A 14,611-nucleotide genomic window follows, 5' to 3' on the forward strand; every position below is an offset into this window, starting at 1 on the left:
TCTACCTGAGCTTTCAGGGAGCGACCATTGATCATCTCTTCCTGATTTTTATGTGAGCAACCATAGATCGTCTCTATCTTTTTTTTATGGGAGCGACCATTGATCGTCTCTACCGGTGTGCTGAGGGAGCGACCGTTGATCGTCTCTACCTGAGCTTTCAGGGAGCGACCATTGATCGTCTCTTCCTGATTTTTATGTGAGCGACCATAGATCGTCTCTATCTTTTTTTTATGGGAGCGACCATTGATCGTCTCTACCTGGTTTTGATGGGAGCGACCGTTGATCGTCTCTACCTTGACACTATTAGAGCGACCATAGATCGTCTCTACCTTAGGGGCGCTGACTGGAGTATAGTTTCTGACTCCACCCCTAGCTAACTCGGTGATTCCGCCACACGAAGGTAGTGTCTTTCGCCTACGGTGGCGGCGGCGTGGTGGTTGAGTGTCACAAGGGCGCACGGCCCGGGCTGACGTACGCCGCTGTTGCCCGGAGTGGTGGTGGCTGGCGGCGGCTACCCCGGGGGGTCCGAGTGGGGGTGTCGGCATTCTTGAGGGCAGACTCCACTGCTCCTGGTCCGCCTCGATGTCGGGGATACTGCGGTATTCTCCGGAATATTCTGGAGAATCGTATCGGTCAAAGCCACGCATTTCAGTAATGAATGGAGAGAGACTGGAATTAGTGAGAGAATTCAAATACCTGGTTACAGTGAGAGAAAAGAGAGGGAAATGTGCAAAAGAAGGGGAAAGTAGTGTGACACAAGGAAAGAAAGAAGCTGGTGCTATGAAGGCCTTGATAAAAAGCAGAGACTTGAGTGTTACAGTTGTGTGAGGCCCTCAGGCAGTACTTCTTTGATTTTCCCTGGAATGATTATTGCTTCCGTGGCCGGGAACCATCTGAGTGTGCCTTGCGCATTACGGAGGTTATTCTCTCGAGCATGGAGGCATACATTCCATTCTCATATCTTCTGACTAATGCAAGAAAGCCTTGGTTTAATAACGCTTGTTCTAGTGCTGTCTGCAACAAGGAGAGGGCCTATAAAAGGTACCGGAGCCAACCCACCACATTTTTTTTTTGTTTCGGCCCGGAATCGTGCTGTTCTTCGCTCTGCAGAATATAATTCCATCCGTTCTAAATGCTCTCAGCTCTCGAATTCGAATTCTTCCCGCTCCTTCTGGCATCTTGCCAAAAATCTTTCTAACAACTTTACCTCATCCTTCCCTCCTCTTTTCTGCTCTGATGGCTCTGTAGCTATTTCTTCTACTAATAAATCAGATCTGTTTTCTCAGACTTTCTCCTCCAATTCCACCTTAGACGATTCCGGTGCTGTTCCTCCCTCACTTTCCCCCTCTGACTTTCTCATGGCTGACATTAAAATTTCTTCAGCTGATGTATTTTCTCTCATCACTGGCCTCAATACTAACAAGGCATATGGGCCTGCTGGGGTCCCTCTTGTTGTCCTCAAGAACTGTGCTTCTGTGCTTACACCTTGCCTAGGTAAACTCTTTCGCCTTTGTCTTTCTACTTGTACCTCTCCTTCTTGTTGGAAGTTTGTTCTCATTCAGCTAGTCGCAAAGAAGGGTGACCGTTCCCACCCCTCTAACTAACATCCTGTGTCTCAAAAGTTTTCGAGTCTATTCGTAACAGAAAAATTTTAAAGCATCTTTCCAATCACAACCTTCTCTCTGATCGTCAGTATGGGTTCCGTCAGGGACGCTCCACTGGCGTTCTTCTCACCTACCTTTCAGATTCCTGGTCATCCTCTTTTCGGGACTTTGGCGAAAGCTTTGCCATTGCACTTGACATCTCAAAGGCTTTCGATCGAGTCTGGCATAAATCTTTAATTTCCAAACTGCCCTCTTACGGTTTCCATCCTTCTATCTGTGCCTTCATCTATAGCTTCTTTTCCGGTCGTTCTGTAGCTGCTGTTGTAGATTGCCATCGTTCTTCTTCAAGATCTATTAACAGTGGTGTTCCTCAGGGCTCTGTCCTATCAACTCTCTTTAATTCATCAATGCTCTTCCAAGCTGTACATTTAACCCTATCCTCTCGTACGCTGATGATTCCACCCTTCACCTTTCCATTCGGTTCCCACAACGCCCATCTCAGCAGTTACTTCAGCAGAAAAGGGATGAGGCAATGGCACACCTAATGTCTGACTTGGCTCGTATCTCTGACTGGGGTAAAAATAATCTTGTTGTTTTTAATGCATCAAAGACTCAGTTTTTACATCTATCAACCCGTCAAGACTCAGTTTTTACACCTATCAACCCGTCAAAATCTTCCACAGGAATACCCACTATTGTTTAATATCCAGCTCAATCCTGCATCATCCTTGAACATGATTGGGGTTTCATTCACACGGGGGTTATCTTGGAAAGATCATATTGCATCTCTTGTAAAATCTACTTCCAGGAGATTGGGTGTGCTTAGCCGACTCCGTGCCTTCTTTACTCCTGCACAGTTGTTGACTCTATACAGGGGTTTTATTCGCCCCTGTTTAGAGTACAACTCTCATGTGTGGGGAGGCTCCCCACATACAGCTCTTCTCAGTAGGGTGGAGTCAAAGGCTGTTCGTCTCATTAACTCTCCTCCTCTTACTGGCTCCCTTCAATCTTTGTCTCTTTGCTGCGCTGTTGCCTCTTTATCTCATTTCTATCGCTACTTCAATGGTCACTGCTCCTCTGAACTGTCTGCTTGCATCCCTCCACCTCTGTGACGGGCGCGTAGCACCCATCTAGCAGCAAACTCTCATTCCTTTGTTGTCCAACTCTCAAATGCAAGAGTTAACCGCTATTCTCAGTCCTTCATTTATGCAACAGGTCAACTTTGGAACTGTCTCCCTCTGTCTGTATTTCCTACTTCCTATGATCTCCCAACTTCAAACGCAGTGTGTCCAGGCATCTCGAAATGAATGGATCTTGAATTTGACTGTCTTTTTGTATTGTGTTTGTTTCTTTCTTGGAAGGAACGTTAATGTGGGCTCAGCCTTTGGTTCCTTCTTCCTTGCATAAAAAAAAAAAAAAAACATGAAGGAGTGTTAGTGCCAGCTTTAACTTACAGGTGTGGGATTATGGTGTGGCATGAAAATGAAAAGAGTAAAAGCAGTGGAAATGGGACTTTAGAGGATTGTATGTGGAGTACAGAGAGAGGATAGGATATGGAATAATGTGATTTGTGAAAGCTGCAGAGTGAGGAAGTCTTTGGACACCAGAATCAAAGAGAGTGTACAAAGATGGTATGGTCATGTGGAGAGAAAGGATGACAATTGAGTGGTGGAAGAGATATATTTGAGTGAATTTGAAGGAGGGAGGAGGCGAGGTAGGCCAAGGAGAAGTTGGAGAGATGTGGTGGATGAGTGTGTGAGGAAGAGAGGTATGGTGAGGCTATGGGACTGACAGATCAAGCTGGCTGGGTGAATTTTGTGCAGAGAAGCACATGGCCAGGGATTTGGCACCCTTTTTTACCATGACAGCGTTTGTATTGACTATCAGATAGGTATATATGAAGCTACAGTATGTGGTGAAACAGTTTGGCCTATCAAATGAAGCCAGGATTCCGTGGGGGCCTGAATGATGAGTGAATGGAAGCATGGCCCATTGAACTGGGCAAACTTTGGCTGTCTGGATGTTGCTTCTCCTTGCCCTGCCCTAGGTTGGGAAAGAGGGTCCAACTGATGATGACGATCATGTAAATAAAACAGAAGTTAAATTATTCTCACTTTTATTATATAGCCTACATGCCAACTTCAATACCAAAATTTCATTGTAGCAAAATCCCTTCAAAATGTATCTATCAAAATTGCTAAGGCACAGTAATTATTAAATGACTACCATGCATTCACATCAACAGTACAATTTGCTGCACATACTTGAAAACATTGTTTTGTCATCTCCCATTAGAAAGAGCTGACTTGGCTAGAATACAGTAAGCTGGGCCCCTCGAGGGGGAGAATGGTGATGGTTTCGCCACTTTTTAGGAAAAATATTTGTCAAAAATATAGGTATGGTATTAACAGCATGTACAATTTCTTAGTGCCAAAATGTTGTCCTATCCCACGGCTATGCAAAATATTCAAAGCTTTGCTCTTTTAAGTGTTTGATGAAGATGTCTGAGGAGAGGTATCTAGAGTATAATGTCCAGATCGTCACTCACTGCCTCACTGTTGGGATGGTCTGGCTGCAAATGTGGGATGGTTCAGCCACATAGTACTTGTCCAGAATGAACAACAATATGATGATGATTATATACTATGCAAGAATTTACTAATGCCAACCTATTTTATTGTATTTAACAGTAAAATGCTGCAGCATGTTAATCACCAGAAATCCGTAATTGCTTAAAATGCTTTTACTTTGAAAATGGCAACTAAGTTTATGAATGATTCTCTCTCTCTCTCTCTCTCTCTCTCTCTCTCTCACACACACACACACTTGGGTCATACAGTAATCCCTCATTTATCCGGATTTGCAGTATCTGGACCTGTTCATTATCCAGATGCTAGACTTTGGCTGTATTAAACCATTATCTGAATTTACTTGCCATTATCCGAACGTTAAATTCCCCAAGAACTTTGGCCGGCTAGTTGACATGTTCAGACATTCAGTATTGTGGCCGCTGGGCTCTAGCTGTGCAAGGGAAGTTGGCCATAACCCACTGCCTGAGCTAAAATGTCTGTTCACCCCTGTACTGAATGGTCAAAGTCACGCGTTGGTCCAATCACTCCCTTCAGACCTCCAGCACCCAGATAATACTGACCGTAACCCACAAGCAGTGTCAAAACGTCCGTATGCATCCCCACCGAATGTTCAAAGTCGTGCGTCCACCAGGATTAGTCTTTTCCAACTGCCACCGCGCGTCTAACAGAGTTTGCAAGCCACAAGTCAGGTGGAAGCGCCCATTCGCTTCTACACCGAACATCCAAAGTTGCCTGGTCACCAGATGTGTTTCCCAATGGCCAATGCATTTTTGTAAGACAGATCACAAGCCACAAGTCAGGTGAAAGCACCTGCCTGCCTTGTGACAGAAAGAAAAAATCCTGTCCACAGCCTCACCTCTACCCCCCTCTCCCGTCCCTCCACCATACCCTCCCATGCTCCCTGCCTTGCTAGCCAGGCCTCCCAGCTCCCCCCTCACTCCCTCCCCTCCCTTGCATTGAAAGCAATGACCCGTGACATTTTAGAGTTCTTGGCGATTTATTTGAATATTTTTGGTTGTATCAAAATTCAGCAAAATCCATGAGAAAGCTCATGAAATTTTGCATCTAGACATATGCTTAACTCTTGCAAGTTGCGAGCAAAATTTTGCACTAGGATAGTGGGAAGTTATATGAAGGTAAATTTTACTCCAGAACAACATTTATTGCAGTTTCGTTATCTTACTCATCAGTTTTCTGTGTTTTTCTTAGCGTATCTTATACAGTAAAAGCTTGATATAACGGAATAATTCTGCCAACCCCTATTCCGTTTACCAAATATTCCGCTTTTTCAAGCTTCAGTTCCAAGACAATAGATGGAATGGAATTATCCGGAAATCTGTGATTTTTCCAATATTTCTTCCTTAACTCGTGACGTGAAGCCAATACACAGTTGCTATTAAATAGCTTCTTTTGCCACACATAGGCTAGACATGCTGCGAGTGCAGGTCATAATGATACACACAGAGGAGTCAGAACCCACAATAATAATAATAATGGAGTAATAATAATTAATAAAACAGTAAAAACTCACCTCCTAATTGGGGGGGATATGACTTGTGCATCGCGATTTTTCCACAACCACGGACAAACCAGTTTATTTCTGTTACGGAAACCTGACGCTTCGCGACAGAACGGAAAACTTCTGGTATGTTGCGAGTACCTTAAGAAAAAAAGTTGTTCCTTTTTCTCAAGCTCCTGTTTTATCCCGTGTTCCTTATATCAAGCTTTTACTCTAGCATAAATGCCAGTGAAGATGATGGTATATCATTTATACCAATATAACCATTTTCAGGTGGCATATTTGGCCTTTTTTTTTTTATATAAACCCCAGGAGCAGCTATCTCGTGTCACAAAGATAACTGATTTTCCAACCATCTTCAGTTTTATTGTGGATTTTGTTGTTGTTTATGCACTGTTCTCGTGGTGTTTAGCATTAATATGGATGTTCCAATGAGTGTTTTAATGTCTCAGTATGGCAGAATGACCAGAAAACACTGCCAAAATTTGGAGGGGTACAATACATTTAGGTAGGTTTTTTTTTGGGGGGGTATAAAGTTTTTTTTTTTGCATGGTTTTCTTGGTGTTTAGCATTACTTTGGATATTCCTCTGGATGTTTTGATGTCTAAATATGGCAGATTGACCTGAAAACAGTGCCAAAATTTGGAGGGGTACTGTACACAAATTAGTGTATAGATACCTGTAGGGTATTTTTTTATTTTTCATTTTTTGTTTTCCCATGATTTTCATGGGGGCTTGAATGGTGAGCGAATGGAAGCGTAGCCCGTTGAATTGGGCAGATTTGGGCTGTCTGGACATTGCTACTCCTCACCTTGCCTTCAGGTGGGAAAGGGGTCCGGATGGTAATGGTGATGAAATTATTTTGGATATTCCTATGTGTGTTTTGATGCCTAAATATGGCAGATTGACCAGAAAACATAGCCAGAATTAGGAGGAGTATTGTACATACGGCAGTGTATAGGTAGGGTGTTTTTTTAGGGATGGGGTGGAGAGGTATATGAGAGAGGGGTGTGTGAGTTGGGAGCAGGGCAGTGAAATGGTGGGGGACAGGGCGACTTGGAGGCGATTTGTTTGTGGCCACCCCAAATGGGATTGAGGCGTCTGGCAATAGATAGATAGATAGATGGTTTTCTTGGTGTTTAAAATTATTTTGGATATTCCAATGTGTGTTTTGATGTCTATATATGGCAGAATGACCAGAAAACTGTGCCAAAATTAAGGAGGGATACTGTACACAACAGTAGTGTATAGATGGGGTGTTTTTTGGTTTTCATTTTTTTTTTTTTTTTTTTTTTTTTTTTTTTGGTGCTAAAGATAATTTTTTAAATTCCTATGTGTGTTTTGATGCCTAAATATGGCTGAATGACTGGAAAACACTGCCAAAGTAAGCAGAGGTACTGTACAAATAGGTTAGGTATAGGTTGGAAGTTGGATGTAGGTAGGGTCTGGGTATAACAGGGGGGATATTGTTCATTATCCGGACATTTCCACTACCTGAACATGCCTTTGGCTCTATTACATCATATAATTGAGGGACTACTGTATACAGTATCTACAGTATTTTAATAACGTACATCAACTGTACAACAAGATGGATTTATAAATCTTTTCCCTACCAAAGGAATGGTTTGGCCACTGACAAACCATCCCCCTGTTCTACTGACTGAATTATTCTGAAACTATATACAGTGCAATCGTTGAGAGCGCGGGTTTATGGTACTAAGCACTCACCATGATCTGAGAATTCCACAATTTATTAAAAACTAATCTTATGGGGTAAATTACTTATGGGCCTGTCATCTCAGAATAGTTGCCTCCCTTACCCCTAAATCTACATCAAACTGGTCACCAGCGAACAGTAACAACCTTCATGCTTGGAGTGGGAGGGAAGCACTATGATTGGCTTATGGTAAGTGCTGTGCTTGAATATGATTGGTTTAGTAAATTGCCATGCTTGACTATGATTGGTTTACGCTTGGCTAGATGCACAGACTTGAGGTAATGGTGGCACATATTACATGAAGCATTATGCTGCATCCATGAATTTTGTGTAATTTCTGTGATTTACTGATGTGATGTTGCAAACTTGCATGATGTCACTGCATATTATGAATCCATGATTAAGAAATGTGTGATTTAGGAGATTCCATTGTAATAACTTCTGAGGATATTTAAATCTAGCACATAAAGTTTCAAAACTTTATGTTACAGCTATAACCTCTAGAATGAGTGATGTTTGTGTGCTGTACATTATGTTTACAAATCCTTATGTATTCATTATATCAGAGCTTATGCTAAGTCAGCTGAAAACTTACATATGGTATTACTGTACTTGCAGAAAAATAAGAAAATATGAGCTACATCACTTAGCGTGGCTGTCAGTGTCATCTGCTTCTGTTAGCTTTATAACAACCAACTCTTGCTTGTTCTCGCAAAATGTCGCAAGCAGAGTACTCATGCTTTTCCCAGGAATGTCAATGTCCGACCCATCCCACTGTCCGAATCCATCACTGTCCTCCTCTACAGCAATTCTTCTATATGCACAGTCACCATATTTGCAAAGACTTCCATTTAACCTTTGGCCTTGCACTAATAGTTGCAAGGGCAACAAAAAAACATTTTTTTATTTTTTATTTATTTATTTATTTTTTTTATAGTTGATTACACATCAGCTGATATATTTTGGCATTCATCTGGGTTGATGGTTGTCACAAAAGGCCTACATTCGACCTGTACTCAACTGTAGTACGTCTTTCTATTCCTACCCACTTTTCACACATACCCTCAGAGCACTGAGGGGAGGAGAGGGGAGTTCCTTTATGTACAAAGGAAGAGGAGGAGGGAAATCTTACAAAATAAATAGAGTAATAACCTATGAGGGACATAAGATTATCAGCAAGCCTCTGTAAATTCCTCACTTTTCTCATTACATCGTCGCAATGAATTCCTCAACCATTCTCTCCTTGGTTAAAATAATGTGTTTATAGTTTATGGTCTAGTCACTGAGCTTATAGCGGAATTACTGTATTATCAGTGAGGCAAGAAAGTGAAGCTAGTGGAATGAATAACCAGCTGCAATAATTGTGATTTGTACTATATTCCTGAGATACAGTATATAGGTGTGTGGGCTGACCACTGTCATATTATCTTGTCCGGCTGAATGTGTTAATTGTGTACTTTTAGTCAACAAGGCTGGCCTGATATGTATTCTAGTATGTGTAACCTTCCAATGCTGTGTGCTGCATACCAGGAGTGCTTATGTGAGACAGCTTGGCAACTGGCTTTTTTTTCTTCCATGTTTTGACTGGAGGGTTTCTTAGGGTGGGAGAGAGCCTTCATCTTTGCTATCCTTGTCTTACTTTAGCAATTTAGTTACACATTTGTATGAACTGCTTAGCATGGGCCAATGGGCCTTGTACAGTTATCCCCAATTCTTATATTCATATGACTATAAACCTCTGTTGCACTCAAAGAAGCATCTCATCAAAACATCACACTAACAGCTAAACTTTGATCATGGTAACAAGAGTAACAACAGCTTACCAGACTTCCATATCACCTTTAGTCTGAGGATATCTTTCATATTTTATTCTGACAGCATAGAAGGCCACTCAGACTGAAGGGGCTAATACTATGGTTATCAAGCACCAAGACCAGTCAGTTACCATAAATGGTATACAGGTAAATGCAACTGTCCACACATAATAAAGGACAACTTTATATATAATTATTTAAACAAACAACTCCAAAAAATAGATTGTAAACATTTTCTGATATTCAACACTGACAGTACTCTACCCTTCTTGTGCACTCCTACTTACATAGTATTAATGTACAGTCCATATTATATATTGTAGGGTAAGATGTAACAACATACAGTATAATGATGCAAGCATACTAAGATTTGTATAATTTTAGTTTCGGCCAACATTTTTTTTTTTTCCCACTACAGCTGCATTACCTCAAGTAAAAGTAACAAAGTCAAAGCAATAAAAATATATATACAGTACTGTATTCTTTACAACTGGCTTGCAGCCAGTACTTACAAAAGATATCATCATCTCATATTATTTCAGTCACCTCTTCCAATTATTTCTTCCCTATATGTGCAACATTCCAAACCTTGCAAGGTAAAAAAAAAAACACCCTTGTCTGAGCCTCCTGAGTCTGCTTATAAATTGGCTTACACTGCTTTAATGTCCGGGAAATCTTTGAGTTCAAAGTCAAGGAGCATCTGAGCATAAGCCTTGCCCTGAGGGTCAGAGCGAAGTGACGCCACACCTCCACCACCTAACGACTGCTCCAGTGTGAAATTGAGGCCATAAATTCCTGGAACCTCATACCTGGAAACAGCAACATAAAAGAGTTAGCAGGTATTGTCATATGCTTTAGGTATGGGAGACTTGAATGAATGGGTGAATGGATGTGGGCCGTACTATACCTCTTTGTCACCTATTTCCCACCAACAAATGAGTTAGGTAGGATCCAGAAAGGGAAGCACAAATACAGTAGTATGAAAACAATCATATGAGTGCAAAATCAAATTATAATCCATCATCATCATCATCATCACCACAATCACCATTATTATCATCATCCCAACCCTAATTCTCACATCACAGACTGTGAGACAGGATCAAGAAAAAAGAAAAGGGAAAAACAAAAATGATGGCTGGTCAAGGCCATAATCACCAAAACAGAAAGATAAGTGATCTGAAAGTAAGAAGTACATCAAGTAGAAAAATTAAAATAGTATGTCTGTAACCTTACTAAAAAAAATTTACTAATCCCTTCAGTTCCATGACATTATTTTATTTTACAACTTCCACATAATTTTCAAAGGTTTGGAGAGACCATTTGTAGTGATGTAGTTACAAAGTCTCCATTAACCCCTTAACAACCTGATTTTTTTCCTAATTTGGATAAAACAGCCTGAAGGTAGCAAGAACACAATAAAAATATGCAATTGGACTGAAGGGGTTAACCAGTAACATTGCTGTGTTCTCACCTCTTTACGTATTCACTGGGGTCAGCACCAGGTGGGAAGACATGAGCGAAGTACTGGGCAACAGCCTGAGAGGTGAGGGCATTGCAGAGGTGAGGGTAGTGGCTGGGATGTCTGGCCACTACACCTACATTACATGAGTCACCCTTGTCTCCACTTCGGGTGTATGCTACATCTTCCAGGCGGTAGCTGGTCAAGAACAACATTCCTTAGTTTTGCTAACACCCACTACCATTATTATCTCCTGTAAGGTGTATAGGCCCACAGCTTGGTTACCAGTTCAATACATTTAAAGTGCAGGGGTTAATGACCCCAACATGATAAAAAAACTTCCAGTTGCTCTTGGGGATTCAAAATGATGTACACACCTCATACCACTAGACCACTGGATAGCCAGCTTGTTGTTCGTTAGTAAATAAGAACTGATCAAAATTAGAATTACAACAAATAATCCTTAAAAAGACAGTGTTACATATATTCATGGGTAACAATGGATTTCCAATTTAATCTAAATACTGAGTAGTGGTCAGTGGGGATGCTGATCACCCACTCACTCAATGTAACTCTCTCTCTCTCTCTCTCTCTCTCTCTCTCTCCAGGTGACTCTACATTGAGTGACAAGCCAAATGGTTTCATGTAACCCAGGAAACCATTTATTACACTGGGTGGTAACCATATAACCAAATGATGCCTTATGGTGTAGTGCGTTAAGATGTTCCACCTGGATGGGGCCTGTATGGCTTTCCATCTGAGGGGTGGTTGGGGTTTATTGCTTGCATACCGTAATGTTACTCAGAGGCAAGTGAGGCTGGTCACCATCATCTTAAATGCTGGGACTGTGTGGCCTAGTCCCAGGCCAATTTGGGATTGGATGATGATATCATCATCTAAAAACTCATTCAAGCTACATAAAAAGGCAGTCATACCTTCTGCTCAGAATGAATTGCTAAACTTAAATTTCAACAGCATAATACACACCGCTAACCAATTGTTTCAATCACTCATCAATTGTTTCATCATCTTCACCAATAGTGTCCTATTACCATCTTGCATTATGAAAGATACTATTCCACGTTCGCATGGTTCAGCCCTGTTTACCTGATGATTGTTTTCCACACTGCACAGTCCACTATATCTGAGGTCCATATTTAGGATCTCATCCCTCATTTTCCTTTCTTACCCCTACAGAGGTTCTCCCTTTCATGTTCCAGTATGACAGTACAGCACTTCATTCAGGTACTTGTACAATTCTTCTCCAGATGTCCAAGCAATTTTAGCGTATCCATATACTGTACTGTACATCACCTTACAAGTGCTCCCACAATTTAAGATGCTCTTTATTCTGCACATGTTTTGTCCGTCACTGTGAAATTCTCATCCATCTCTCCTTTCTGATATCAGTGTGTTCAGATTTGCTAACTTCATACTTTATTGTCCACATTCCATAACCAGAAAGCATTACAAATTTTTACAATACACAAAGCATAATATTGCCCCCCTTTTTATTTTATCATACATGGAGCAAGCACCATTACTGTCAACAAGGGCAACAGCTCTAAATTACTTCCAACCACTACTGACTCTTACAACTGGGCTAACTTCAATTAATCTTTCCTGTGCTAATCATGTCATCTAAACAGCAAAACACATTATCACACCAATGTGCCACATCCCTTATGGCAACCTCCTACAGCATAAGGGATGCTCACTGCTCATAACAGGTTATATTTTGCAATTTAACTTTCACATTGCTGCAACCCTTAGGTGCCTACCCTCACCACCATCACACAAATCAAGCTACTGCCAACCTCCTTCCTGGCTACAAGGTCAATGGCCATTATGCCTCCATCCAGCCCACTAACTGTAAATCTTTGTCCCCCCTATGCTCTCTCTTCACAGCTGCCTTCTTGCTATTCATAACAGATCATTTGCATGCAATAACTATAACAGCAACCCAGACTTGAAATCTCATGACAGTATACTGACCACCATGATAAACATGGGAATGCTTTAAAAAGTCCCCTCAAGCTCATCCATCTTTGTTCTAAACTCCCCAGCCTCTATACTTTCTACTCTCACACATTTTCTTGGAACATGATATTTTGTTCATACCAAGATGACTAAGGACAAGGAGGAACAGTAGACTAAAAAAAGGACATAAGTGATGAAAGGCTGTGAATGTTGTGTGGAAGTGGTGATAAATGGTGGCAAAAAAAATTGGAGGATGTTCTTCTGCCACCCTGGACCAACTTACGGAGTTAGCATCAGGCAACAGGGAGGCAGACAGACTATTACTCACCTATGATATTTCATATTATCATCATCAAAATGTCACCCTGATACTGGGGTTTCCAAGGTACAGCTGAGTTTTTCTGTGAGCCAGAAGAGCCCAGTGTTAAAGTCAGATGCTAAGGTAATGTATGGAGAAAAAGACTGGGAGTGAACAAAGTGGTGAAAAGGGTATACCTTGCAAATATGAAGGTGGTAGGAGATGTGGTAGACCTAGAAGAAGGTGGACTAATATCATAAATGAGTGTGTGAGAAAGAAAGGTATAATGAGCTAATGAGGCTAGGGAACTGACAGGTGACTTAGCTTCCTGCATTAATTTGTGTGAAGTGTATGACCAGGATTTGGCACCTGCTTTTAACCTGACAGCTGCTGATTGTTAGGTGAGTGTCATGCTACATGCAGAAGGTTTACTGGCCTATTCATGTGAGATCAGGATTCTGAGGGCTTGATTGGTGAGAGAATAGGAGTATGGATCATTCAATGGGCAAGCTCTAGTTTGTATCTCATTCTATCATTTTTTTTTTTTTTCCTGGCTCTCTCAACACTAACTCACCAACCCAACCTTGGCGTGGGAACAGAGGCCTGGATGATGATGATATATACCATAGAGACTTTATGTATTTGTGGCTGATTTCATGCCTAACAGTGATGATAGTATGGCTTCTTACCAAGCTGGAAGCCACACAGTCATATGGGAATACATTATTTTGTGTGTGTGTGTGTGTGTGTGTGTGTGTGTGTGTGTGTGTGTGTGTAAGAAAGAAGGAGCCAAAGGCCAGGAGCCCATAAGATTGTTCCCTTCAAGAAAAAACAATAACAAGATATGCGAGAGCCAAATTAAAGATCTGTTCATTTTGAGATGCCTGGACACACTACTTTTGAAAGACTGGAGATCATGAGCAGTAAGAAATACAGACAAAGGGAGACAGTTCCAGAGCTGACCTGTTGCATTCATGACGGAGTGGGGGTAAAGGTTAAATCTTGCATTAATTAAAGAGTTGGATGGAAAAGAAATGAGAGTTTGTTTCTGGGTAGGTGGTACGAGCCTGGCGTAGTGGTAGAGGGATGCAAGCAGACAGTTCAGAGGAGCAATGACTATTAAAGTAGCAACAGAAGAGAGATAAAGATACAACAGTGCGACAAACAGATGGAGGCTGAAGGGAACCAGCATGAGGGGAAGAGTTAATATGACAAAAATCCTCTGAACCCACCTCACACATGAGAGTCCTACTCTACACATCAGGCAAATAAAACCCATGTATAAAGTCAACGTCACTCTCATCTTAAATGTCGGGACCAACTGCCTAGCCCTGGGCTCCTACGCTCCTCATGGGGCAATGTAGGATTAGATGATGGATGGATGGATGGATGGATGGATAAAGTCAACAACCGTGCTGGGGTAAAGAAGGCGTGGAGTCGGCTTAGCACACCTAATCTCTTGGACGCAGATTTTGCAAAAGAGGTAATATGATCTTTCCAAGATAAATCCCATGAGAATGAAACCTCAATTATGTTTAAAGATGATGCAGGATTCAGTTGGATATTGTTAAAAACTAGAGGATACTCGTGCGGAAGATTCTGCTAGGTTGAAAGATGTAAAAA

The 14,611-nt window shown here is 41.4% G+C and overlaps 1 protein-coding gene across 1 annotated transcript in view; it reads right to left on the reverse strand.

Moving 5' to 3' along the window:
- Nucleotides 1–9,777: 9,777 nt before the first annotated feature.
- Nucleotides 9,778–14,611, reverse strand: part of LOC145401958 (uncharacterized) — a 189,911-nt gene continuing 185,077 nt past the window's right edge. Inside the window, exons 11-12 of the mRNA XM_080274063.1 lie at nt 10,723–10,908; nt 9,778–10,057 (exon numbers count right to left, since the gene is read on the reverse strand). Coding sequence (XP_080130189.1) covers nt 9,898–10,057; nt 10,723–10,908 — 346 coding nt within the window. The 3' untranslated portion in view covers nt 9,778–9,897. The remainder of the gene's footprint in view (nt 10,058–10,722; nt 10,909–14,611) is intronic.

The sequence above is a fragment of the Coenobita brevimanus genome, chromosome 57 (genome assembly GCF_032717465.1).
Source record: "Coenobita brevimanus isolate Jiangsu-jjx chromosome 57, ASM3271746v2, whole genome shotgun sequence".
Classification (NCBI taxonomy): domain Eukaryota; kingdom Metazoa; phylum Arthropoda; class Malacostraca; order Decapoda; family Coenobitidae; genus Coenobita; species Coenobita brevimanus.